Genomic DNA, 28,000 nt, shown 5'->3' on the forward strand with positions numbered 1-28,000 from the left:
GCGGGCTCGCGCCGGGGCCGGCCGGCCGCGCGCGCCCCCGACAAAAAAGGGCCAGACCCTGCCGTGGCGCGCGCGGGGCCACGCTCACCGAAGCCCCGCCCGCCCAACTGGGGCTGGAGCTGGTCGTCGCGTCCGGCCCAGATGAACCGATTTTGCGACTTCTACGTAGACCGCCTCTGACCTGGGAGGGACGCAGGGGAAGGGACTGTGGGCCTCTAGGATAGCGAGCTGCGGGGTTGCGGCGGGTTAGTGACAGGCGCGCGCTTGGCCATCGCCTCTGCTGCTTTGCTTGGGAGGACGCGGTGAGTACCTGCTGAGCCCGCCGCGCAGCCTCGCTGGGGCTTGGAGGTGTATCCCGAGGGTTTGCGGCGCTGGATCCCGGACCTGGTTGCATCTTGCAAGGCGGTTTGGGACTCTTATAACCCTACTTGGGCTGATACGGGCCTGCCAAGGAGGGCGTGTACGCGTGACTGCTTAGTGCTTTACCGTCCCGCGATAATCCCTAAAATGGGAGTCTGCCTCGAAAAGATTGTACAGGTTGTGGGGAGAAGTCACCAGGGGCAGGGGCAGGTCTTGATCCCCACGAGAAAGGTCTTTATTCCTCTAATATTGGGGTTGACTAACTATGGCCTCCCTGCCTCCTGTTGTACGGCCTGCTAACCAAGAATGATTTTTACATTTTTATATGGCTGAAAATAAAAGAATATCTGGTGGCATGTGAAAAATTATATAAAATTCAAATTTCAGTGTCCGCAAACACAGCCACACTCATTTGCTTATGTATTGTCTGTGACCGCTTTCACGTCACAACAGCAGAGTCAAACCGCTGCTGGCAAAATGGAAAACATTTTCTACCTGGCACTTGACAGAAGTTTGCTGTCCCCTGACCTAGCAGATTGAATCTCTAATGGGAGGCAACGGCTGGAGTATACTAGAAATGCAAAGTTCATAAGTTCGAAATAGCACAGTCAATATTATAAACCAGTTGTATGTTTTGGGGAAGAAAAATTGAAATGAAAAAACTTTATACATTAGAGTCTACATAAAATGAAGCTTCAGAAGTTTCTACTAGGGGTTAGTGAAAGATGGAGTGATTCCAAGGGAAAGGGACATGGTTTGCATATTCAGAAACTTTAACTTTGGGAAAGTTCCGTTTACCAAAAAGGAGCAAAGGTTAAACAATAGTAGGAAAAGACTTCCCTGTCACGTGGAAGAAGATAATCAGAATATCCACTGAATAAAATAAATGAGTGAGAAGTCCTGAAAACATTTCACTCTGAAAAATATCAAACTGCTCTTTAATGCGTTGAAAAGCAGAACATTTCATTAGTATGTTGTCCTCTGTCTTTGAGAACATTTGTATTAGGGACTTGCTGTTTCCTTATAATCTGCTGATTCTGCACATGCCACCTTGGCCATTTTGCAATTTAGAATCCAAAATATGCCAAGTTTAGTGGTGAAATAAAAGAAATGTAATAAACACATACCAGCTGTAAAAAAAAAAAAAAAAAAAAAAAAAAAGACTGCATATTTTATTTAGAGGTAAAAAAGTATTTAAAAATCATTAAAATTACTCATTTGGGGTTTGCTCTTGGATATCTTAGTCTGTTCTCCCCCTATGAAGTGTTTTGTGCTGTTTAGGAAAGATTTGCACTAATTGGGAGAAGAAAGTACATAAATATCCCACAAGATTGGGAGTGGTATGTATTCCTAGTAACTGGATGCCCTGGATTGATGAGGCTGGAATGTCCAAATGATTGTCTCTCTGGAGACATTCAGTGATTAAAGTATGTGGTTGTTCAAACTTGAGTTTGCTTCAGGGAGTGTGCTGCTGCTTGTATTTGGAGCCTGGCAACTCTTGATTACAAGTTTTTTAAATGTGATTTTAAAATTGTTCTTAAAGAGGGCAGCAGGCAGTGAAATAACAGAACGTGTGAAGGTGGACAATGCCAGGCCTGAACTGAGTGTTCACCTGATGCTGACCCATGCATCCAACACTGTTTTTTAAATAAATGGCCTCTGGGATTGCTACACCCACTCCTACCCCAGCCACTCATCCCAGCCACAGTTCTTGCTTCTGCTTCTTCCAGTTCCCCACCCCTCCCACTACACTGTCACCTGTTCATTGCTAATGGACTGTGCCCCACATTTACTCAAACACTGTCTTGGACAGGCTAAGACTGCTAACTAATATAGAACTAAGGGTGCCTGTTTTGGTTAAAAAAAAAAACTTGTATTTCACTGTGGGAGTTCCTTCCTGAGCCCAAGGGATTGTGTAAGTACGTTCTTGACTCTCCGTGACTCCTGGTTTCTGAGTTGCTAGGTTTTCCACCCAAATAATCCCCTCAAGCGTATTTCCAGTGCCACAACCACACTCGTTATTTACATGCTATGTAATTGATACAATATCCTCACGTGTTTGCACAGATGTGACGAGAAACACAGGGGAACAGTAGTCTTTGCCATTCAGTGTGCACAGGAAATATACACCCATCAATAATACATCACTAAAAGGATATCAATTACACAGGAGAACCTCACAAGCCAGCGCATGTGCAACATCCGTTCTTTGCTTTTGGTAATGAAGTGCTTTTGAATGGCTTGGGAAGAGGAGGTTGATTTGCTTGGTCTAGTTTCATTCCTGGCTTTTCCAAAAACTTACTAGCTATGTGACCTTGGGTAAGTCACTCCATTTTCTGGGCCAGTTTCAACTTCTGCAAAATGAAGGGGTGGACTAAGTGACCTCTAAGGCTATACTTCCCTGGGTTTGAGAGTTTAATACTCTGACAAACTATCCAAAAATAATCAAGGTGGAGGCAAGGAACGACACAGTTTTATGTTTTCTGTTTTGTGTTTGTTTGTTTGTTTGTTTGTTTTGCAAAGTGATGACATCAGCCTACTACTATGTACTGCCAACATGACTTCACAGGAGAAAGGACATTTATCACCCTAAAAATAAGAAAGATACCATCTCAGGATAAATGGCAGTCTTTCTCGTCCCAAAAGAGGATAGTTGGCAGCTTTGCACTGAGTTACTAAAAATAATAGGGTAAAATAAAATTCAAAAATAGAAAAATTACAACTTAAAATTTTATTTTATTCATTGTATGCAATTGTTCCCGTGATAAACTTTGGCAATTTGGGTGGAGACACAGATTTTCAAAAATGCAACTCCAGGTGAAACTCAGATGTCTAACTTGTTCTGTTACTTTATTTTTATCATAGTGATTATTGAATTCTTGTCTCATATAGGCTTGTTAATGAAAGTGGAACTGAACCTTAACAGTTGCACTTAATTTGGAATATTCTGGATAAAAGGAAGCCCAGGAACAACAGCTCTCTCTCCACAGGTGCTTCCCCCTCCCGCCCCCACTTTCCCCAGGAGGAGCCTGGACAGAGGTCAGGGATAAGAACTGGGAGGGCTGTTGGGAGCCTCCAGTTCAAGGAGCCACTCACCCCACGAAGGCACACAACTTAGGTCCCTGGTCACCCAACTAGAGCAGCTTAATCAGAGGCAACTCTCAGGAACCACTGTTCTAAGTTTCCCTCCAGCTGAGCTTCTCCTTTTCATTTAAAGAGGTGAAAATGGTCTATTGGAATATCCACAGGAACTGCTTTGTTGAACCTTAGAGGGCCATGTGTGAAACTGCCCGCTACCCGTTATACCAGGGGTCAACAGACAATAGCCTGTGGCGAAACCTGGCCCTCTGCCTGAACTCCAGGCAATCACTTTCCTGATAGGGAACACTAACTTTGAAATCCACTTAGAGAAATGTTATCCCAATAAAAAAGGAATTCCATTCTTCTCATTAGTAGATATGTATTGCCAAAAAAAAAAGACTAAATTATTATTATTATGTTTTGACTTTCATCAAAAAAATTGTGAAAATTTGTTTCTCTCTTGTTATATAAATATCTGCTTAATAACCTTGATTTTGCCTCTTGGCCCACAAAGCCTCCAATATTTACTACCTGTTTCATTTCTGAAAAAGTCTGTTTACCCTGGCCCTAGACCTAGGCTTCGGGATGAGGAAATAGCACCCTTAAAGGGATGCTGACTTCCTTTTGCCTATGACCAGCAGTTACTTCCTCCCCATTTCAGAAGGGAGAGAGTAGCTCTATCTACAGTTTCCCTCCATAGGGGTAATGGGTCGTCTCCAAGTGATTGAATTGTGCAGGTGACAAATGACCTGGCTGAGTGCAGTATGAAACTCTGTAGTGTGCTGTGCGATGTAGCAACTCTTCCACGACCTTGAAACCAGACCTTCAAGGGTATATGCTTTGCCAAGGTACACTTTCAGTTCACTTGATTTGGGCTTACAGGCCCTGAGCACGCACCATCTGTTGGCACTTAGCAGGAGAGTGGGGCAGAGAGAAGCCAGTACAGGCATACCTCGTTTTATTGTGCTTCACAGAGACCGCGATTTTTACAAACTATGCAGGACCCTCCACCAGCAAAAAGATTATGACTCCCTTTATTGCGGGGTGGCCTGGAACCGAACCCACAATATTTCCAAGGTATTCCTGCACAATATGAAACTCTTCCATGGAATACGGATAATCCAGGGGTAGGGTAACCCAGAAATCACAGCCATCCTCCTCCTCAGCTGGCCCTTCTAATTTAGGACTGTTACCTCTTTCAACATCTGAATGACAAGCATTTGATTTTTCTTTTTCACTTTAGGAAGACGTGATTTTTGAGGCTAATTATGAACACATTTGTCATTGGAATTGGTGGGTGAGTAATTTTGCTACAAATAGCTGATCAAGACACTCAGGATGTCCAGACTGTGTTTTCAAGTGGACATGTATGCCTATGATTTTACCAACAGAAAAAAAAACAACACATTATCTATAAAAGAAATAATTTATTCCTATTGTTTTAAAGAATATTCCATATTGTTTTAAATACCCTTTTCTAAGATCATTTTTATATTTTTTTAATGCGTCTTTCTGTATTTTCAATTTTTATTTTCTTTTTTTTGGTTCAGTGTGACAAATGGTGGGAAGACAACACTGGCTAAGAATTTGCAGAAACACCTCCCAAACTGCAGTGTCATATCTCAGGATGATTTCTTTAAGGTATCTATAAAACTTCTTAGATCACTTATTTAACACAAAAATGTTTTAATAGTAAAGTTAATTGAATTACATACAAAAAGCCTTTGCTGATAAAGCTTTTGCAGTGAAGCTCGACTCAATGCAGTAGTGTTACGTGTCCAGTAGATGGCACCACTTATTGGTCTTGTTCTTTGAATTAATTATTCTCATTCAAAGCATTTATTAAAGGTTTATTGCCTCTTCATTCTGTAATTGTATTATATTTGCACTGCACAGGTTTGATGGGTACTTTATTATTTTTTCAGCCAGAGTCTGAGATAGAGACAGATAAAAATGGATTTTTGCAGTATGATGGTAAGTAGATGAGCTTGTATAACACTGTGCACTAATGTTCTTTTTTTTTCCAAACCCAAATAACTTTGCTATCTATGAAGACAGTGTCAAAGTGTGTTTAAATATATTACTATACTTTAAGGCTGCCTTTGTAAAGGTTTCTGATTTTTGTTCAGATATCTAAAAAAATGAAATCATTTTCCCAGTTTTATGTTTGAAACTGAAAACACTGGAATAATACAGATTTTTCTTATGAAGCTTGGACAAGGTGGGTTCACTGGTACTCTAGTAATCCCTGCCTGGGGAATACATGACTAATTATACTCCCCTTCCTGACCCCCCAGCTTCACGTGGAGCAAACTCGAAGCACTCACCTTCTGAGCTTTCCTTCCCAGTAACCAAAGTGATACTGGGAAGCTGTTTTGGTTTTTTTTTTTCTTTTCTTTTCTTTTCATTGCTCAAAAAGGATAGTGAATATTTTTCAGCTGGATTCACCTCACTTCCTTACCCAGTACTATGTTTAATGATCTTACCAACTTTTATAATTAACAAGATGATCATTGAGATCTTATACAAAACAGCAACCAAGACAATTCTCTTGAGGAACCAGAAAATATGTTCTGTATTTTTAACTTTGATAACCTTGGAAGAAAAATGTTGTGCTGTCAGTTCTTACAGACACTTCATAGTCTTAACAGAGGCAAAGTCCTTGACCCACTGTCTGTTCTTGTGTCTTGAGCTGCAGCCAGGATTTTTTTTATTCTCTTCCCTTCCTCTAAAGGTTAGTAAAGAAGACTAATACATGTAAAGCATGCACTGTACCACTGAACTACATACCCCAGCTGGGGAGATTATTACAAAGTAAGAGTTAAGCAAGGAAAAATTGTTTTCAACAATTAACAAAATTATTCCTAATTTAAATGAGTTCTTACAGACTGATAAGAAAAACACCAATATTCCAATTAAAAAATGCCCAAGGATGTGAACAAGCTATTCACAGAAGCAAACAGTTATTTGATAATGTGCAATAAAAAGTCAACCTCAAAGGTAGTCAAAGAATCTTAACTTACTTTTGTCCCCACTTACCGAGTAAACAGATTTTTAAAGCAAGAGTAATTATCTAATAAAGGCACTGCCTCAACAAAACAAAAACTGTCACAGATGGGAGTATAATAGGTTGGTACAATCTTTCTAGAAAGGAGATTGAGCATATGTCCCAAAGACCTTAAACATTCATGCCATGTGTTCAAGTGTCCTCTTCCAGGAATTTGTGTTAAAGAAAAATTTGAACTTTTTACGTAAATGTGCAAATTTAAGGTAAGTCAAGTTAATGTTGAAATCTTGATGATAACCACCAAAACAATAGTTTTAAAATATATAGCTATGAAGTTTGTAAGTAGATGGCCTCATTAAATATAGTTGATAAGTCAAAAGAAGTAAAAAACAGAGAACAAATCAAAAAATGCTGGGAAAATAGAAAACAATAGTAAGTTGATAGATTTAAACCAAATATATCAGTAGCTACATTAAGTTAAATGAACTAAAATACTCCAAATATTGTCATACTGGATTTTTTTTTAAAAAAGCCAACTACAAGCTCCTTACAAGAGATATATTTAAGTATTAGTACACAGAAAAGTAGACAGCAAACGGCTAGAAAAAGACAGTATACCATGCAAACACCTAATGAAAGAACACTGGTATAGCTATACTAATATCAAACAAAGTAAACTTTAAGACAAAGAGTATTACTAGAGATAAAGAGAGATAAGTGGATCAGTTCAACAGGAAGATAAACAATCTAAAATTTGTACACACCTAATAACATAACTTCAAAATACAATAAGCAAAGATCAACAACACAAAGAGGACAAATAGGAAAAAATCTATAATTATTTTGGGAGATTTTAATACTACTTCCTAAATAATTAATGGAATAAACAGGAAAAAATTATAGGGGTCTAACAGATTTGAACAACACAATCAACAAAGTTGACCAAACTCCCAACAAGAGCAGAATATATATTTTCCCCCCTCAGGAATACGTGGAACATTGACCAAAAGACAAGGTACATAAAAGGCATGCAGCAAGTACTAACTAATACATTTCAATGGATTCAAGTAATACAAAGACATCTTCCCATCACAGAGAACTGAATTAGAAATCACTAACTAAAGAGGAAATAGAAAAGTCCCAAGTGTTTGAAAAATAATCGGTACCTTTTATTCTGAGTTTTAAAAAATTGTTCTTATGGAAAATTTTAAATATACAAAAGATGACAGAAAAGTATAATGAATTCTCGTGAGTCACCATCCAGCTTTAAAAATGATGAACTCTTGACCAATTATATTTCATCTATACCCTCACTCAGTTTCTCCTTCTATATTATTTTGAAGCAAATCCCAGACATCAGTGCATTTTATTTAAAGCAAAACACTTCTGTATATCCCATGGGTTAAAGAATAAATCGCAATGAAAATTAGAAAATATTTTTAACTAAATAATAATGAAAATATATTAAAACTAATGGCATTTCTGGTTCCAGCCAAATGGATTGACTCTATTCCTTGCTATTCTTCCCTCTTACAACTGAAAAACCTAGGTGGAATACAACAAACAGAGGAAGATTCTGAAAGATGAAAGGAGGAGAGCAAATTAACTAGGGACTTCAAGACTTGAGGAGTAACATGGCGGCAAGTTCCCTGAGTTTTCTTTTTCCTCTCATATATCCTGGAAGGAGTGCTGGAAAAGTGTGTAACATGGAACCATCAATAGGTACGAAGAAACAAACAAACAAACAACAACAAAAAACAAGGAACCTGTTCTCTAGTCAAAGGACCAGAAAAGGGTAACCTAGAAGAATAGAAAATTATTTTGATAATATTACCCTACTCAAGCCAAGCACAAAAGGAAGAACCATCTTCCACTCATGGTGTTAGCAGGGCCAAGTGGGGAGCAACACTTCTGGACACATCAACACTAGCAGGGCAGGGTGAGTTGGCCCTGCATGCCATCCACAGAGGTCATGTCAAACAGTGAACTGAACTTCCACCTAGCAGCAAACAGGCAGAATGAGGCAGTGTGGGACGGTGCTGGTTGGCACTCCACGCTCTTCTCACGCCGGTAGTGTCAGCTACTATCAGCAGGACTCAGTGGAGAGCTGAACTTCTCTCTTCACTGAACAGCAGTGACGCCACACCAGCATTCTGCTTTCCCCATTTCCCCGGATTCTAACCCCCCCCTCCCCAGTATCAGTGAGGCCCAGCAGGGAGCTGAACATCCCCTCCACCCCTGGACCTGCACATGATACCTAAACAGGGTCACTGCTTGCAAAAAAGATTAAGTAGGATCTAGAACCTCATGTAATAATGCTCCAAATTTCCAGAAAAGACTGAATATCACTTGTCATATCGAGAACCAGGCAACTCTCAACTTAAGCAAGAAAAGACAATCAACAGATACCAACTCCGTGATGACACAGAGGTTGGAATCATCTGACATGAAGTTGAAACGAGTGTTCATTAAAAGGCTTAAGTGAGCAATTGTGAATATTCTTGAGTTAAGTGAAAAATTAGAAAGCTTTAGTAAAAAAAAAATCAAAGATATAAAAAAGAACAAAATAGAAATTGTAGAACTGAAAACGTACAATAACTGAAATTTTTAAATTCACTGGATGCGTTCAACCGAATAAATATGACAAAGGAAAAACTCAGTGAGCTACGAGACAGAACAATAGAAATTAATCTCAACAACAAAGAGAAAATAGACTGAAAAAAAATTTAAGAGAAATGCAGGACAAAAGATCTAACATATCATCGGAATCTCAGAAGGAGAGGATAAAGTATGGTGCTGAAAAAGTATTTAAAGAAGAAATGGTGTAACACATCTCAAATTTGGCATGGGACATAAACCTACCAATACAAGAATCTGAGTGATCTCCAAAAAGGTTAAACAAGACTGATCAAAAAAATAAATAATAGGGAAGGCACACATTACAAATATCAAAAACTAAAAAGATAATAGCATTACAGATCCTACAGATGTGAAAAACATAAGAGGATTTTATAAACAATTTATGCAAATAAATTAGAAAACTTAAATAAAATTGACAATTTCCCAGAAAAATGTAACTTACCAAGACTAATACCAGAACAAAGAGAAAATCCTAACAGCCCTATATTTATTAAATAAATTAATTCATAATTTTAAAACCTTTCACTAATAACCCGCCACTCCCAGATGACTCAATTCAGTAGTTCTGGAGTGGAGCTCAGAATGTGCATTTCTAGTAAGTTTCCAGGTGATCTAGGAACCACATTTTGAGAATTACGGTTATAGGTTACTTTTTTAGAGTTACAATTATAAGTTCTAAAAGTGTGCTCATTTTAGAGTTTGAAAATGATATATTTGTGTCCTTTGTAAAAAGAAAATTATAATGATTTTTCTCTTATTTGTCTGTAAGAGCTCTTTATATTTAAAGATATTTGGCTCTTTGCCAGATACACTGCAGACATTTTCCTCAGTGTGTCATATGTCTTTCAAACTAATTTATAAATACTTTGTCATCCAACAATGTTAAACTTTTATGTAGTCGGGAGTGTAGAAGTTATAAATAAATAAAGATTAGCCATGAATTTATATTATCAAAGCTGATAATGGGGACTTGGGACTTCATTGTACTCTACTCTCTACTTTTGTATATGTTTGAAATTTTCTATAATAAAAATGTTTCAAACATACCAATTTATCAATATTAGAGTTTGAATTTATCTAAAATATTTGTTGTTAGGTATTCTGAAGGATAAGTAAAATAGTCTTGTTTTATATCTTTATAGAGCCCTAGATATACTCATCATAAAAAGCTACATTATAAAACTTTTGTCATATTGATTTCATATTTTTTTATGTTTGCTTTAAGTGCTTGAAGCGCTTAACATGGAAAAAATGATGTCCACTATTTCTGGCTGGATGGAAAGCCCAAGGCACTCTCTGGTATCAACAGATGGGGAAAATGCTGAGGAAATTCCCATACTAATCATCGAAGGTTTTCTTCTCTTTAACTATAAGTAAGCATCCTTACTCTAATACTGACTCTGAATGAATGGGGACTAAACCTGAAAACTAAATATGCTGTTATTTTAGGCCTCTTGACACTATATGGAATAGAAGCTACTTTCTGACTGTTCCGTATGAAGAATGTAAGAGGAGGAGGAGGTGGGTTTTGAAATTGCCTTTGTGGATTCAAAAGATAAAATTGAGGAAAGCAACATTATTGAGCAATGTGTATATGTCATTTTCAAAGAAGGGAAGCCTCAACTCTTTATGTAATGAGTAAAACCTTTTTTTCCCCCATAGTTATCCAGTTGGAGTAATGCATATTACTGTTCTAAGAAAAGGCCCTTATAAGCTATTTGGCTCATTTCTCCTAAATTTTCAAATGAAAATTGATTATGATTTTAAATTAGTTGGCCTATATTCTGCTACAAGCCACAACGAACACCAATTAGTTTAAAGTTTAATCCAACATATCAGTATTTCTGTCATTATTTACATTGATATTTGTCTCTTAAATCTTTTATAAAGCACTAGAGGGGGAGAAAGATAATTATGAATAATAGTGAATTACAAAGTTAATTTTTGGATCAAGGAACTAAACCCATTTTGTGGTCTTTGTAATTGGCATTGAGTCTTAATCCTGTTTAGATTCAACCTGTAATTTTCCCATTATTCTGATCGTTATTGTTTTACTTTATCAACATGTTTCTATCAAAATAAAGTTTCCTACATGTTTTGATAGTACAAGGGTCTACAAGCCTCCAGATCCCCCTGGGTACTTTGATGGCCACGTGTGGCCCATGTACCTAAAGCACAGAAGAGAAATGGAGGACATCACATGGGAAATTGGTAAGTGCCTTTTCTCCCTCCACAGAAGGCCTTCTACTTGTCATTGCCTCAAAGTACACAAAAGGAAGGACTTTAGGAAGCATTTTTCTCATGTATTATGTTATGAAGGGACACTTTAAAGCAGAACACTCTGGCCTCCCCATTTTCTACACATGCTCTCCTGGTTTGTTTCTTTCCGTATGTCTCTTGTCAAAAGCTTGTCAACTTCCAGATGATCATTTAGTCACTAAATATTGATGGAACGGTTTCCATGTACAAGGTACTGCCATGATGATATCAATGGAAATAAGGCAGACCCAGCCCCTACTCTTACGAGCCAACATTCTATTAGGGAAACAGATGTTAAACACACTAGCAGCATGAGCATGTCCTTTGCAGCTGTGCAGAGTACTAGGACACTGAGTACCTGGGGAACTGCCTAAATCCCCATGATCAGCAAAGGCTTCCTTTAGGAAGCCACATTTCAATCACACTCTGACAGATTTAACTGGACAAAGAGAAGAGGGTTGAAGGGATGGAAGATCACCCCAGACAGTGGGTCTGGTACATGAAAAGGCCAGGAAGGGGCAGAAAGGAATGATTAGCACTGAAAGAAGGTTGATATATTTATGGTAAAGAAAAACCAAGGGTGAGAGGTGATGTTGGTGATACAGGAAAGGTCCAAATCCTACAAGGCTATAATCCATTTAAGGACTGGGGTCATTATACCAAGAGAAGTGAGAAGTCGTCCACAGAGATTTTGAATGATAGATATCAAATTCTTGTTTCAGTAAGTTCCCTCCAGCTATGTGGAGGATGAATGTAGAGGGTGTGATGTTGGATGTATGTACCCAGTAGAACTGGGCGATCCTGTAGATATGAACGGTGTAGAAAACTGAGGTGTCAAGAACAACACCTCACAAACTGGCAGGTGCTAGTTCAGAAAACAGAAAAAAGTGGAGAAGTTGCAGGTTTGTAAGGGAGAAATGCAAGTCTGTTTTGCACATAATGAGTTTGAGATGCCTGAGAGCCATAAAGCAGCGATTTAACCATCTGGATCTATGGGCCCAGGCTAAGAAAAGACCATAGTGATGCAGAGCTCAAGATGGAGAAGATACAGGAGGCTGGAGAAAGAAGGCTGTTGGATGGGGTGGAGGAATCAGAACTGAAGTATACTTTTCAGAATAAAGGGAGTTGCCCTTATGGTGAGAAGTCTCATGGTTTCCAGGATGGCTATGTCAGAGCCATGCAGAAAGCACATGGGGCTTGCCCACAGTCTGGAGGCCATTATGATCTCTTTTTCAGTCAAGTTCAACCCCACTTCCCCATCCCTGGAGCCACTGCTGAGGTTCTGGCCTCACCACTTCCAGTTTGGACCATGGTTGCAGGGACATTCTCTTACTGCCCATCTCTCCCTCGCCAGCTAAAAGCAAATCTTTGGCCTGCTAAATAGCTTCAGGATGAAACCCACACAGCTCTCAGGATAAAACCCACACAGCTCTCAGGATAAAACCCACACAGCCAGACATCAAAGCTTCTAAAGACAAAGGCGTATCCTTGCTGTATAACCTCGTCTCTCCACTGTTCCTGCCTCCCCACATTCTAGCTTTTCCAAACTGTGCATCTCTTTCTCAACAAGCAAAATTAATTCTCTCCTACCTCCCTACCTCTACAGTTTTCCGACTAGAAGATCCCTTCCTTCCTTTAACATACATAGCTTCTACTTTCTCTCTAAAACTGACTACGCCAATTTTATTAAAAATACCTATCTTCTGAGCCTTGAAAATTCTGATTCAGTATATACGTATGTGTCAGAGCCCAGACCACGCATGGTTTAAGAAGCTATACAGGTAATATCGATGCACAAGTAAGTTGGAGAACTCCTTTAAATGATTCTTTTGGGGAGACACCTCTTCAGTCCTCCTAAAGTGCCATATTCACAATGCCACTTTATTTCTTTTAAAAAATAATAATTTTCACATCAGCTAGTGTATATTTCTCTGTAATAAATCAAAATTTTTTACCTTGTTGTTTCTGGTTATAATCTATTTCTCTCTCTCTAGTGGCTATTGATTTCTTTTTACATTCTGGTCCTGGGTTCTATGATTAAACCTATTGGTATTTTCAAGAGCTAGCAGGTGCATCCTATAAGCATCCTACATTAATAAAACTGTTAGCATTCAAATTGCTTGCTTTTCCCCTTTTAAGTCTACCTAGATGGAACAAAATCTGAAGAGGACCTCTTTTCACAAGTATATGAAGATCTAAGACAAGAACTAGCAAAGCAAAAATGTAAGTATTGTCCTATCGAAGTGGATGGTGAAGGAATAACTAAAAATATAGTTCATTACATACCCAAGAATGGCATACCAGAATGCTAATGTAGGAGCGATTATATCCATTCACTCATTGCTTTGAAGATAATTCAGAATCAGAATCTCTGAATGAGTTTGGGGACTTGATTATTTTTTTAAGGGTAAAAATACTCACCCTTTGTTTTATCTCTTAATGATATGTATGTTGTTTAGTTTAAATATTTTAGTAGATGGCTGTTATTTCAATGAGACTGAAATTACCTTTGGGGCAAGTGAAGTTAAAATGCTGGTGATCTTGTTTTAATATGTCTAGAGCTCCCCTTCTCCTTTATTCCTTTTAAAGATGTTTCAGGAATTGTATTTCCCAAATACCTCAAAAGTAAACACAAGATTTAAAAAATTATGTAAGTGTGTTTTTAAGGCTTTCATATTAGATAACACATTTTGCAAGTGACAGAGATCAGCCTAAATCTGGCTTAAGCAGAAAGAATGTATAGGGGCAGCAATCACTGACAGACATCATGTCTGTTGGAGGCACCATCCTTCTATGTCAGATAGCCCCAGTGGAAAAAGACAGTTTATCCTTTTTCAAGATTGTCCATGAGTTGATAAATGTTGAAGTTGGGTGTTGTACACAAAGGGTTTATATATTATTCTCACTGCTTTTGCATATGTTTAAAATTCTTTATTTTAAATCGTTTTTAGAAAGCGTTTTCCATTTTAGCCCAACTGAAAAGTCCCAGGGAAGACTCTGATTGGTCCTTCTTGGGCCACATGACTTTTGCTAAACCAATCACTATGACCAGGGAGGTAGCACACTCTGACTAGCTAGGATTGGATCATGTACTGATCTTGTAATTGATTACATCTCCTAAGGCCTCCAGACTTAAGGGGAGAAATTCTCCAAAGGGAAAGCAGGGCAGGAGGCAAAACGCAAAAGAAGAAGGATGACAAAGCATGCTGGGAGAACAAAACTGTAGATCTAGCTGTTGTTGTATTTTAACTACAAGGGTTTTCATGGCTAACACATGCAAAATGCTATCATCAACTGATTCAAGAAAAGACAGTATTAGTCACTTCAGCAGTGAAGAACATTACATGTTTTTTGGTGAGACCCAACTGCCTAGTTCAAATATCATCATGTCTCAATAAGAATTAGATTTCCTATGTCCTCAGTAAATTCCTATTTGCCTAGGAGACTGAGCCCAGCCAAGCAACGCATTGATTCTACATATTCCTAATTTCAGCATCAGCCCTTCATGTAGGCATGAACCCATTTGAAGAAATTTCAAGACCATTTGAAAATGTCTTCTTAGTGGTACTTAATATCCTTGTCAGTTATGCCTGCCCACCCCTGCCATCTATTACTTTGATGAAAGGCAGGCCTCCCACAGTGAAGCTCAGGGCACCAGCATGAGTGGATATAGAGAGTATAGGGGGAAGGGAGGGGCTCTGCCTTCATAATTGATAGCGCCTGAGCCAGACCCATGTTATGGGTTATTGACTCACTTTCTAATCCTAAAGAGATACTTCTTGGGGTGTTTCAGCTGTTGGATGCCTAGACTTTTCCATCCTCTCGATAATGGCAAGTGCTCAGGTCCAATTCTCCTTTAGTGATTAAGACATATACTAGAGTTTGGCCTTATGATCTACCTGCTGATAAAAATGAAAGGAGCCTTGATCGTGTAGCTCAGGCAAATTGCACCTAGTTCCATACCAAATGCCAGCTTTTACCATCTGGCCCAAAGCCCAAGAATGTTGGCATGTTTTGATGGGCCCTGAAAGCCCACAAGAAAGTGCATGTCCGTGTGTGATACCCCCCTCTTCCCTTGCCTACATCCTAGAGGCTTGTAAGGAAACATTCAACTATACCTTTTAAGGCTGTCTTGCTTATGTTCTAGATATTTGATAAAATTTAAAAAGAAAAAAATATGTAACAGGTATATTAGAAGAGACATAAAATTCAAAGCAGATGAGCTTTTCCTATCTCCGAGATCTATATTTTTGTTGTTGTTTTTCCAGTTGCATAAATAAGTTCCTGTGTTGTATTATTAACCCACCGCCTTTCCCATTTCTTCCAACCATGGTATCGTGGCAAAGCCAGCCTGGATGTATCCTCAGCATAGCCTCCTTTAACCGGCAGTTTGGGAAGGAGGTAGTGGGGAGTCCTTTCAGGAGTTTCGGTTGACTGCTCTCCCGGCTTCTCAGAACGTCTCATAACCCTGCTTAACTAATTTTCCATTCCAAGCATATAAAATCATAATTGTGACTAAGTAATAATGAAAGGGATATAAAGATTGAATTTAATTATTAATGAAACAGTAAATGACCTAGGAGTGTAAAGATATGAAGTGATATATTTAACTCAATCCTAACTTAAATCCAGATTTTGAGACAAAATTGAATCACTACCTATTCTCACGAAAACAAGGCAGTCTAGCCACCAGGAATGTTCAAACTTCTTTAAAAATGTTTATTTTCATCTCATTATAAAAGTACCTTAATAAAAAAGTTTTAATGTAAAAGCAAAAGAGAAAAAAATAATCATCTATATTTCTAGCAAGGCAATGTTAACATTTTAATGAGCATACATCCAATGTTTTCACTGTTCACATCAGTCTCTCTTTTATATGGTTATATGAATTGTAAGACTTGACACAGATATCTTAGTGCAGAAGATGTCACATGTCTAGTTTCAAATCATAGGAATAAAAAATTACAAAATAAAATTTGAATCAAATGTTTATATTTTTCCTTTTGGTATTTTTCTGTATTGAATTTAAGATATAATTTCCAATTATGAAGTAATTGTATAATTATCTAGTATAATAGTCCAAATTGACATAAGATTGAGTCATTTTCCAGTTGTTGGAAATTTAGTATTCTATAATACAAGTTTCTCACATTGGCAAATAACATGCTATAAAAATCTCTGCATACATTGCTGGTTTCTTTCTTTTTCAATTATATTAAGAATTTTCCAAAGTAGCACTTGCTTGGTCAAAGAGTATAAACATTTTAAGTTTTATATACTTGAAAGATTAAATACTATACTAAAAAAAAAATGTGTGTTTTTCCAACATAAGCTGTGTAATAAGAATGCAGTAGATTTATCATTGGGTTTCTAAGCCAAAGTCACTAAATATTCAGCTAGGCTTCCTTGGATAAAGACAAAAAAGTTAAAGGTTACAATACCTCTTTCCCCAAGTAAGGATAACGCTCCAATTCTACTGCAGCCAGCCACCCTTTGTGATATTCTTCTAGTTCTCAGACTATTTCATTCCTTGAAGTCAAGAATTATTATACCAATTGCAAATGATATTGTATATCTGATATCTTAAGATAGGCTTATTAAATGTAATGCAAGGATTAAAAGAATGAGACTTGGGCTCTATTTAGTTCTTTATGACAAAGCAGCATTTCTGGCTCCAGAATCCCTGTAACCTTAACATCCTTAGAATACTGTTGTAAGTGTAAAGATTTAATAAAAATGAGAATTAGAATTCTGCATTAATTTTTTTTCTATTATGCTTATTCCCAAGGTCTGCAAGTAACAGCGTAAAGATGGAATGCACTGAATCCTTCCTGGGGTAAATTAGGAAACTCGAAGGAATATATTCAAGAATCTTAACCAAGATATAATATGTACTTTGGTACACTGGCAGCTGTTATTTTGTTTGTTCTATCACACATAATTTTCCCAGGTAAATAATTATCTATGACAATGGATAGGAATTTACCTTAGTGAGTTGTTTTCACTCAAAGAAGTGTATGGATATAACACAGAAAGTTAGTGCCTCTAGACCAATGATTGTCAGATTTTTCTGAATGGGACCCAGAGTAAGAAATAAGATTTACATCACAATCCAAGTTAGATTTACATCACAGTTACAATATATGTAATCTGGTGTGTGTATGTGTTTTTGTATATGTGTCTGTGTGTATGTGTGTGTCTCATGTGTGTGTCTGTGTACGTGTATGTATAGATATGTGTATACATACATATATCAAGTATCATAAAACATTTACCTTATATACAATGTACTCTGGTATTTTTCTATTTTTAATTTTTTTTAAATTTTGGTTACCATCCCATACCAATGCCCACTTACTGCAAATAATCGCATTACTATGAGTAGCAGTTGCACTAAATACATCAACAATTCCCTGTAGTATCTTTTGTGCAAGTGTTTTGTCATTGTTCATTCTGTCACTGTTCTTGGCAGGTGTCTAAAACCACTGAATCATTGTGTCACTTTTATTGGGAAGATGTTACAAATAGGGGATTTTTCCTTGTGTTTAACAATTTTGTTTTTTTTCAAACCAATGTTCTAAAATCACAGAAATAAGTTATAGTTACTTCAATGACCTAATACAGGAGACCTTTCATTGAAAAGTACAGACAGGAGATCTGAATTATGTGATTTTTTTTTTTGTGAGACCCCTTTCAATGTTGGAATTTAAATTACTATTTTAATCAATTTTTTGTTTATAAATAACAAACAGATTTCTCACAACCCTCTCAGTGCTTACAAATATAAACTATATTGTTACATTAACTTTAAACTTTCTCTACAGACTCATTTGATCATTGTTTCTATATTTTAACTAGCTTGCACTCGGTGATAATTAGGGGTTTTTTTTTGGTCACACACTCTACAAAAAACAAAACAACGTGGGCTCAAATTATAGTTCATCTACTTAATAGCTATATGACTTTGATCAAGCTATTTAAAGTCTTTATTTCCTCTTTTTAAGATGGGCATATCAACATTACTTATTAGGGTATAGTGTAGAATAAGGATGAAGTTCAAAATCCTTAATATGGCCTCCACGGTGTTCCCTGATCTAGCCTCTGTAGCTCTCTACCCTCATTTCCCATCACGCAACCCAGTACTGTTCAGCCAGAGGGACCTCCTCACCCCAGCCTTACCAGAACCCTTCCTGCCTCACGGCTGGCACACATGCTGCCCCCAGTGCTTAGAGCAAACTTCTGTAGCCCTCACCTCTCAGCAGCTTGCTGACTCCTACTCCTCCTTCATATCACCCTTTAAATCCCACTTCAGGGAGGCCTTCCTGATCCCTGCTCCTCTACATGGGTGCTTTCAAAGCTCTCCTACTTTTTCTTCAAATCATGAATGATAATTATACTGCCACTCACAGAAGCACACGTTTAGTGGCTGTCTCTCCATCTAACCTTCAAGCTCAATGAAGGCAGGACCTATCTCTGTCCCTTAGTTATAAACACACCCCTAACAAGCAAAGTGTGTGGTACATGATGAACACACAAAAAACGCTGCATACTTTTTTATAAATTATGGTGTCAGGAATGAGTTCACAGGCAACCAGTATATTACTTGACTAATAGCTTGAACTCACTGGGGTGTTTTTTGTTGTTGTTTTTTTACATAACAGGAAAATCCAAGGCAGGCACTCCTGGGTTTGTGCATAGAGTTGTCAGATCTAGGGGGAAACGTATGGAGGACACACAGTTCAATTTGCACTTCAGGTAAACTATGAATAACTTTGTAGTATAAGTAAGTCCCAAATATTGCATATTTAAGGCTGTTGCTATTTTCCAAAATTAGAATTTAATCTGGTGTCTTGTATTTTATGTAGCACCTCTACTTTAGACACAACTCAAAAATATCATGAAAAAGCCAGGGTCTTTCATTATTGGCTTGTGGACTTATCATCTTGGGGAGGTCAAAAGAAGGCAGCAGAAGCTCCCTGAATAGTGACAGCTTTCAAGGAAGGAAGATAGGTGTGGGGAGGTACAGACAGCCACCCAACAGTGTCTCCAGCAGAGTTCCCTGTGTGTCTTTCAGCCCAAAACTGACTCACATGGCCACTTCTTACTGCAAGGAAGGCTGGGAAGAGGATGTTATGACAGGTTTGGACCAATTATGATTCACTGCCTAGGGCTGTTGCCACAGGAACAAAATCAAGCCTCTTTTAGGAAGGAAGGAGGAGGAAACAGGTAAGCAGCTAGAAGTGTTGGCCATGATTTTATCAAGCTTGGATTGCTGTAATTCCAAATTACTGTTATCAAAACAGTAGGATTTCCTTTTTTTAGAATAAAAGCCTAGATATGATCTTTCAAACTTGATTTCCAAGAATTTCTGACCTCCCCCACATAGACGTACTGTGTTTCCCCAAAAATAAGACCTAGCCGGACAGTCAGCTCCAATGCATCTTTTGGAGCAAAAATTAATGTAAGACCCGATATTATATTACGTTTATTGTTTATATTATATTATATTATATTATATTATATTATATTATATTATATTATAGACCCTGTCTTATAGTAAAATAAGACCAAGTCTTATATTAATTTTTGCTCCAAAAAATGCATTAGAGCTGATTGTCCGGCTAGGTCTTATTTTCAGGGAAACACGGTGTGTCCCTACTGATGGAGAATCATTACATTTGATTTTTCTCCCTTTTCAGCTTGTGAAACTAGGTCAGAGAAAGAGTATCTTGAAGAGAAACAAAACCTTAACAGACATTAAAAATGGAAATATTCAAATCATTTCTGAAAGAAATATATTTGTTTACTATTATCAGTGAAAAACAAATCAGGAATTTGAAATAAAGACTATCAATGCTTCATTTCTGGATGTGCGGTTTCATGTTATAATTACCCTTATCAAAGCAATTAATGGGATATTGTATCTTTTTCAAAACACAGTAAATCTGAAATTTTTACTTTCTATGCATAAATAACCTCAATCCCTTTAGATTAGATCTGCGGTAGGAAAGCTTCATTGTGCTTAATATCCAACAGAGTAGGGAGTTTATAGGTTACCTTTTAAGAATATGCTTGTGGTAGAACATCGAATCATAAAATGTTGGACCAGTATCAACTAGTCCAATGCTGTATATTTCAGTATAGAAATTAAAACGAGAGTGGTGAACTTCTCAACCCCATGCAGCTAGTTAGCGGTGGGACCAGGGCCAAGCCACAATCCTTCATCACTCAAACACACACACACACACACACACACACACACACACACACACACTTAATTTTAAAGCAAAGAATAGCAGAAAAATCACCTGTTAGAATACATTATCTCTCCCTCTCTCCTTTGAATAAAGCACATTGAGAAACCTGGAAGGATAAGGGCTACTTGTATTTTGGGGGAAATGAAGCTTTTTGTTCTGGGCTATTGGAGCCTAGTCAAGGAGGCAACTCATGCGGTTATCCCTGGGGCAGGGAGAAGTGGGAGCTAATGTGCTGACCTTAGACTTGTGGCTCCAGCTGTTCCTTCAATACTCCATTCATGGTGGAGAGTTAGGAAGAAGCAAGGATGTGGAAAAGATAGAATAAGCATTACTCTCCCCTTGTATACACACATAGAAGTAGATGAAAATTGCAAGAGAAGCTTTGGGGCCCTAATCAAGGTAGCATGACCTGCAGATAAGAGAACATCAAAAAGAATTTCTTACCAAAGTGAGCATATCCAGTGAAGTTATGCCCACAAGGCCTGAAACATGTCATCAATATAGCAAAAGTAGAGATACAATAATATCCCTGCTAGCTTCCAGATCCCAGAGAAGTTAGGTTGTCTTCTTCAAGTTTACAAATTGAAACTAGAACTAAAACTCTTGCCTTCAAGCCTGCACAACAAGTTCCTAGAACAGCAGTGGTTCTCAAATAGCATGTGTCGAAATTACTTAGAGGGCTTGTTAAGACACAGATTGCTGGGCTCCAACCCCAGAGTTTCTGATTCAATAGGTTTGTTACCCTGCAATTTGTATTTCTAACAAGTTCCCAGGTAATATTGGTATCGCTGACCCAGGGATTACACTTAGAGAATTATTGCTCTATAGTGGACAAATAGCAGCCTGCAGGTTTGGACACTACCAGTATGAAATTATGTGTTTTCAGCTCCTAAAGATATTACAGAATCACTCTTGTGCTAGTTACTGACTTTATTCACTCTTAGCTCCAAATTCTTCATTTTTGCCTCACCTGTATAAATGAAGCTGGGCCCTTAAAATACAGAGGGTGCCAAAAAAATGTATACAAATTTTAAGAAAGGAAAAAAACTATTAAAATTGTAATAATATATACCGATAACAAAAGACGAATACAAGTCACACTTCACTTCTGCAATGACAAGAGGTGCTCAAAGTGGTTACCATCAGCATAATTTTAACAGGTTTTTGTTCCTTTCTTAAAATGTGTATACATTTTTTTTGGCACCCTGTGTATTTTTCCTTTGCCAGGTGGAACGATATTAAGCTTTATCAACAGAGGGCGCTGGAGACACATTGAAGGAGAAAAGGATTTTGCTTTTTGGCTCCTGTAGGTCCACAACTGTAGCCAAGTTCCTCTGGTGACACACCTCCCCATGACTGGCTTTCCCGTAGCACCCTACATGGGAGATTTCCCAAAAATTCCAGACGATGGATTTCCAGCAAGTTTTGGTGGCATGGCACAACGCCTACTTCCCTGCCATTCAGTGAGAAATAGCAGTGCCTTCTCTAGCAAGGTGTGGCTCTCATTCCTGGCTCATCTCTTCCTTCAGTGTTTCATCTCAGTCATAGGGGATGACTATGAACCAATCAGAGTAGCCTTCTAACTTTGGAACATTCTGTGCTGACTTTATCACTGTGCTTACTATATCACGGAAGTCAACACAATAGGCGGCGAACAGAGGAAGGAGTACCTGGAATCTGTTGCGACTCAGTTCAAGATGCCGTGTTCATTCAACACATTCCTTGAACTTTGTGAGTGAGTTGCTGCTCTTTCTATCTCGCCAGGCAAAAGATCGACCCAGCAGACTCTGTTGGAACTTGTTTATCCTGCTATTCACTCTTTTTCCCTCTTCCTGTTTTACAAATGGGGGATGTAGTAGATGAAGGCACAAAGGCATTAAGGAGTGGTCTGTGCTGATCTTCATGTTGTCTCTGTCTCGTCTAATACTAATCACAGTAGGCAGCATATACATCATTGCATTCTGTGATTCAACAATCATCTTCCAGAGTCTTGAAGTTCTTAGACAGTAACCTAGCTTTATGAAAAATAAATGCAAGAACCTAGTGTGTTCATGGTGGCTGGGCTCCTCCTGCATCCTGATGTTCCCTCTGCTCCCGCCTGCCCTCACATTTTGCTCTACAATGCCCTGCTCTGAAGAAACACCAGCCATCTCCCCCAGCAAGCCAGTGGCCTGCGGAGGAGGGCTACGTGAGGCCCCGCCTGGCCCGCTCTTGCAGCATGCCTGGGCTCTGAGTAAGAGGGCCGCATGGAAGGTGGGGCTACAATCTGTATAGGGCCTACGATTATGCAGCACTGTCCATGGAGAAAGCCATGGTGAAACCATTCAGATAGCTTTCTTCTGGGTGTTACAAAAGAATAGCTCCACATTGTGGTTTGGCTGCAAAACACTTCATAGGTGCAGGAGCTGGTGTCATAAATGAAGAGGAAATGCTGGTTTTGTGGTGTTCAACTTGAGCAAAAAAAGTTTAAAGTCAAAAAGGGTGATCGAATCGCACAGCTCATTTGTGAAGGGATTGTTTTTAAATGCAGAAATAGAGGAAGTTCAAGTTTTGGATGACACTGAAAGGGATTCAGGAGATTGGGTCCACTGGAAAGAATTAAAATGTATATGTCAAGAACAGAAAATGGTAAAATGTACTTTTTTCTTAAAAAGAGTTTGACTTAAAAAAAAAAAAGAAAGAAAAATATATGCAATGATAAAAATAGCTCTCATTTGTAGAATGCTCACCCCAGACCAGCCAGCATTCTAAGCTCCTACATGTATCTTATTTAATATTCATTAAACTCTGTTAGAAGATACAATAATTTTTCAGATGAAGTCACTGGAGCACAAATAGGTTAAGTAAATTGCCCAAGGCCACAGAAGTAGTGGCAGAGCCAAATTCATGGTTGATTTCTGTGTTTATGCTCTTAACAACTATACTGTAATAACAGGTGTGACTGACCATCCAATTGATGGGAGTGGAATGATGGTTAAGGGATAAGACTTCACTGAGGTTCTGACTGGCTGTTCTGGAGGCCATGATATGTGGAGCGTGTAAGATGAGAAACCATCTAGACCTTTATTTTGAGGCCCTCCTGACGTATATTTATTTCCTTACTGAAGCAGAGGTGGTATAGGGCTGGGAAAAGGAGTCCCCTCCTACCATCACCCTGACAATACTGGATGAGGATCAGTTCTCTAACTGGTCCACAGCTGCTGTCATTTCTATAACAGTTTTATTTGGTGGGAGAGTTGACATCTATATTGGAGAATCACAAGTATTTGTATTCTTAGTAAACCACAAATAACATGGAGAAGTAATGTTTACTTCTTACAATTAGAAACCTTGACTCAATTCACATTTAGGCAAATTTGTAAATTGTAAGAGCGAGTAAAAAGTTTGAGGCCATTAGTAATAGAGATGATGTTACCTGAAAATCATTCATTTTACCCAAACACATACAGCAACACAAAAAGCTTCCCATCTTTCATGCTACCTATCCTTCCACCTCCATGAAAGTTAGGCCATCCTTAAGAAGCATTAACCCCACTTGACAACAAAGGAAAATGAGGTGCCAAGATATTATTTGGGGCCACTCAAGTAGTCCGCATTGGAGCCAGATTTTTAATAAAAATCATACAAAGGTAGATGTTTCTAGAGAACTGAATTTATTTCAGTAAAAATGGTAAACGAGGTCTCTTTTCCAATCTGGTATACTTTCCTTTGTTCTCTTTTTTCTCTCCATTAGGCTTGTAATGAAGTGATCACAAAAGAAAAACAGAAACAAAAAACCATACATTTTTAGGATACAATAAGCCTGAGCCCACAATTATAGGGTCCTCTGTTTTTGGGGAGTCCCATGCTGCCAGAAGAGGAAGATTAAATCAAGGCTGTAGCACGTGGAGGGGGGGCAGCCATGGTTGGTCATGCTGAGACGTGAAGCAGCCACGTGGAAAGCACATGGACTGTGAGTAGGAAAACCTGGGTTCTCATTCCAGTTCTGATGCTTGACCATGAGCATAGCATTGAACTTTTTTGAGTCCAAGGAATCTAAGCCCTCTTCAAAACTGAAATAATTAAAATCAACCTAATGGTATTTGGTTAAAAGGGTTAATGAACATACAGCCCTCAGTCAAATGCTTGGCACCTGCTAAGTGTTCACTGTTACTAGCTGTCTTTCTGCCCCAACCATCTTGACTCCATCTTTCAAACCTAAGATTGTTCTTAAGATCAAATAAAATGTTATGAAATCATCTATAAGACTCTAAAGGGCTCTGCAAATATTAAGGATATTAAAGGGTTATTAAGACTGATCTAAGCCTATTACCACAGCTAGAAGTGAGTCACAGAACCCTGGGGGTTTTTTTTAATTAGTATTCTTTCCCCTTCCAGCCTTCCCTTGATACTCATTTTACTCATTTTAACCCTATGAAAAAAAATGAATGAGTATGGTGAAACATATGGTATATTGGCTCTAGGACCTAAAATTCTGTGTAAGAATGATCCTTAGCCTTTGCAACAATAAATCATCTGACCACCCCCTCTTCCTACTCAAAGACACCTTCATCCCAGCCATAAATTGTATCAAGCTGCTTCTGCCTTGCTGTCTTGGATTGCTTGATCTGTTGGCTTAAAAACCAGCTTGATACATCCCAAGCCAGCCAACATATTGTGAGGACACTCCAGCAGCCCTGTGCACAAACCCTTGTGGCAAAATAATAAGACCACATACCAATAGCCAGCCCCAGCTTGTCAACCGTGTAACTAAGCCACCTCGGAAATAAGTCCTTCAACCCCAGACAAGCCTTTAGATGACTGAAGCCTAGTTGACACTTTGATTTCAACTTCTTGAGAGACTCTGAGGCAGAACCACCAGATAAGTCACTCCCAATATCCTGATTCACAGGAACTGTACAAGGTAATTTTGTTTTAAGATGCTAAATTTGGGGTAAATTGTTATGCAGTAGGAGATAACTAATACACAATCTACTCCAAACCTACTCCAAATTGTTGGCTAAGGCTGATTTGAGTTGCATTTCTGCCACTGCCAACCAAAGAAATTCTGAATAATACAACTACTGTTTCAGAATCACTTGGGATGGGTCCTCGGCATCTCTTATGTTTTGAAAGCTCTACAGATGATTCTGATGTACAGCACACAAAAACCTTTGTTTTATTGTGGAATATTGATATTACACATATATAATTATAACCCTAAGGCTTCAAATCAGCTTAACTCCCGTCTTCCCTCCATGATGCATTGTGATAGTTAGGACCAGCTTTTAGGTCAATGGAAGCTCAGTTAGAAGTCTAAACTTCTCCAATGGCAGAAAAATCTGAGGCTTTTTTTTTCTTCCCTCTATCTCTAACAGAAATGAACAAGAAAGACTAATTTTCACTCCTTTCCTCTTGAATTTCCATCTTGGCTTCACTGTTCCGAGTTAAGATCAGAGCCAGTTTGTATGAAATACTCCTGGCCATGGAACAATTTGCAGTGGCTCCCATCACTTTCTGTGCTCACTCTCTCTTGCCCCTGCAGCTTAGTGAAGGCTACTCTACCCACTTCTTAGTTTTGATCATTATAGTGGCATGATTATGCAAAATGTTAACATTGGAGGGAGCTGGGTAAGAGAATATGGAAACTCTCTGTATTACTTTTGAAACCTTCTGAAGTCTAAAATTATTTCAAAAGGTGGATGGAAAATAGACCGCGGGTGGGGAGCATATTCTATTGCATCAAATTCCAATAACGTATATAGGCTTAATAGAGAGGGAGAGAAAGTGGGGGATTGGAGGGAGGGAGGAAAAGAGAGAAGGGGAGGAAAAGAGAGAGAAAGAGGGAGAAGGAGAAAGAGAAAGAGGGAAGGAGGCAGGAAGAGAGGGAGGGAGGGACGGAGAGAGAGAGCAAGAGAGAATGAGAATGTATTTATGCCTGGCAGGTAACGTGGAAGAAGATATAAATTTACAAGATCTCCCACCAGCCCCCCAAATCCACAAGAGTATGAGCATCCCATAATAGTAAATGTGGTTTGACTCTTTACAAACGACAAACCCTAAATGCAAGCTAGTTATTTCATCCGGTGCTCAGCTGAAGAAACAGTGATCTGTTCCAACACTAGAGGAAAAACTGACTGTACTGATTTATTGAATGTGGCAGAGAATGCCTCCCAATTTCCACCTGTTCCTTCTTCTTTTAGCAATAAAAATCCTGGTTTTTCAGGTTGAAACATTGTCACCCAGCTAAAAGAAATGTGAGAGTTTCTCTATTTGGAAAAGAGACTGTGATAATGAAAACCAGAGCTTCGGTTTTTAACCCAGGATTTTTAACAGGATATGTGTTCATTACATATTAGCTCTTATTTAATGACATAGAGAAAAAGTTGCAACTTTGTAGAAGTGGAAGGTTAGTAACGAGGCATTCAAATATAACTCGAATTTCATGCACCATTAATCCAGTAGTCAAAAGGTTTGAAATTCTGAGCTGGTACTCGGTTTTCTTTTTTCCTAGACTTTATTCCTTTGGATACTCTCACATACTCTATATTCTATCTACGAATCATTGAATCGTGCCAGTTTCCTAAAAGAAAGCATTCATCCTGTGGCCTAGCGACCAGAGGAGGAAAGCTGGAAACGGAAGATGAATCTCTTTGCCTGAGTGCTAATGTCAGCCCTCTCCCCAATCAAGAGGTAGCTTTACCTGATGCTCTTTACATCTTTCCGCTTCCTTCTTCTCTTCCTTCTGCCTGTATATAATTGGTACCCCTATCAGATGGTCCTGATTACTAAGATTTGATAGATATCCTGTTATTTTAAAAACAGCTGGAAGTTATAAAAAAGAATTTCAGAATTGTAATTTATGCCACATCTTCTTTATCCATCATCCATTAATGGGTGCTTAGGTTGTTTCCGTGTCTTGGCTATTGTGAATAATGCTGCAATGAACATGGGAGTGAAGATATCCTTTTGATACCCTGTTTTCATTTCTTTTAGGGGGAAAAAAGAATTTCAGCTGTGTTAAGACAACATTTAAAAGTTGTCTTAAAAAAAAACCAAAACACCTACAGTCTAAAAACACATGTTTTCAGCCTAAGGGTGAAAAACAAGTATATTATTGCTAACAAGTAGTATTGCTGCATTACACAAACTAAACATGAGTTAGAGTATCAAGTAAATTTCTAATGAGAAAAACTATAAAATACTGAAAATGTGTGATTGTAAACAAAACATCACAGTAGCATCGTATGACAAATCAAGACTGCAGGACTTCTTAGGCTTTTTTTACTATTTAATATTTTCACTTTGAATCACATATGATGGGGGAGATGGGGTACCATAATCCTTCAGTACTTAAAATCTCCGTCAGTCTTTGTCCAGCCTAGTGATGGAAATCATAGGATAAGAGAGCAGGCTT

The 28,000-nt window shown here is 38.4% G+C and overlaps 1 protein-coding gene and 1 pseudogene across 12 annotated transcripts; both read left to right on the top strand.

The window, feature by feature from the left end:
* The first annotated feature begins 2 nt into the window (after positions 1–2).
* Positions 3–27,644, top strand: NMRK1 (nicotinamide riboside kinase 1). Of its 12 annotated transcripts, XR_016019391.1 has the most exons (14): positions 3–302; positions 3,253–3,350; positions 4,685–4,738; positions 4,992–5,082; positions 5,367–5,415; positions 10,314–10,461; positions 10,538–10,609; positions 11,193–11,299; positions 13,487–13,570; positions 17,136–17,297; positions 19,009–19,102; positions 19,422–19,573; positions 24,338–24,556; positions 27,098–27,644. XR_016019391.1 is itself a non-coding variant. In XM_019736670.3 (10 exons), the coding sequence occupies exons 3-10, from the start codon at positions 4,710–4,712 to the stop codon at positions 17,153–17,155; spliced, it is 600 nt and encodes a 199-aa protein (XP_019592229.1). In that variant the 5' UTR covers positions 3–302; positions 3,253–3,350; positions 4,685–4,709; the 3' UTR covers positions 17,156–18,159. The 12 variants fall into 12 exon arrangements, 6 of the variants coding, with proteins under 6 accessions (XP_019592229.1, XP_088649471.1, XP_088649469.1 ...); XR_016019390.1 differs by having other exon boundaries at positions 24,338–27,644; XR_016019392.1 differs by lacking the exon at positions 19,422–19,573 and having other exon boundaries at positions 24,338–27,644.
* LOC141571132 (deoxyuridine 5'-triphosphate nucleotidohydrolase pseudogene) lies at positions 20,351–24,331 on the top strand (annotated as a pseudogene).
* Positions 27,645–28,000: the final 356 nt, after the last annotated feature.

This window comes from Rhinolophus sinicus, chromosome 16 (assembly GCF_057876585.1).
Source record: "Rhinolophus sinicus isolate RSI-liver-muscle chromosome 16, RSI-T2T, whole genome shotgun sequence".
In the NCBI taxonomy this organism is placed as follows: domain Eukaryota; kingdom Metazoa; phylum Chordata; class Mammalia; order Chiroptera; family Rhinolophidae; genus Rhinolophus; species Rhinolophus sinicus.

Bases quoted from the DNA above. Each gene is read 5' to 3' on its own strand.
- NMRK1 (XM_088793343.1), top strand. From the start codon at position 4,710: ATGAACACATTTGTCATTGGAATTGGTGG. The intron at 5,416-10,313 runs GTAAGTAGATGA...GTTTGCTTTAAG, and splicing joins TGGATTTTTGCAGTATGATG to TGCTTGAAGCGCTTAACATG. The intron at 10,462-10,537 runs GTAAGCATCCTT...CTGTTATTTTAG, and splicing joins TTTCTTCTCTTTAACTATAA to GCCTCTTGACACTATATGGA.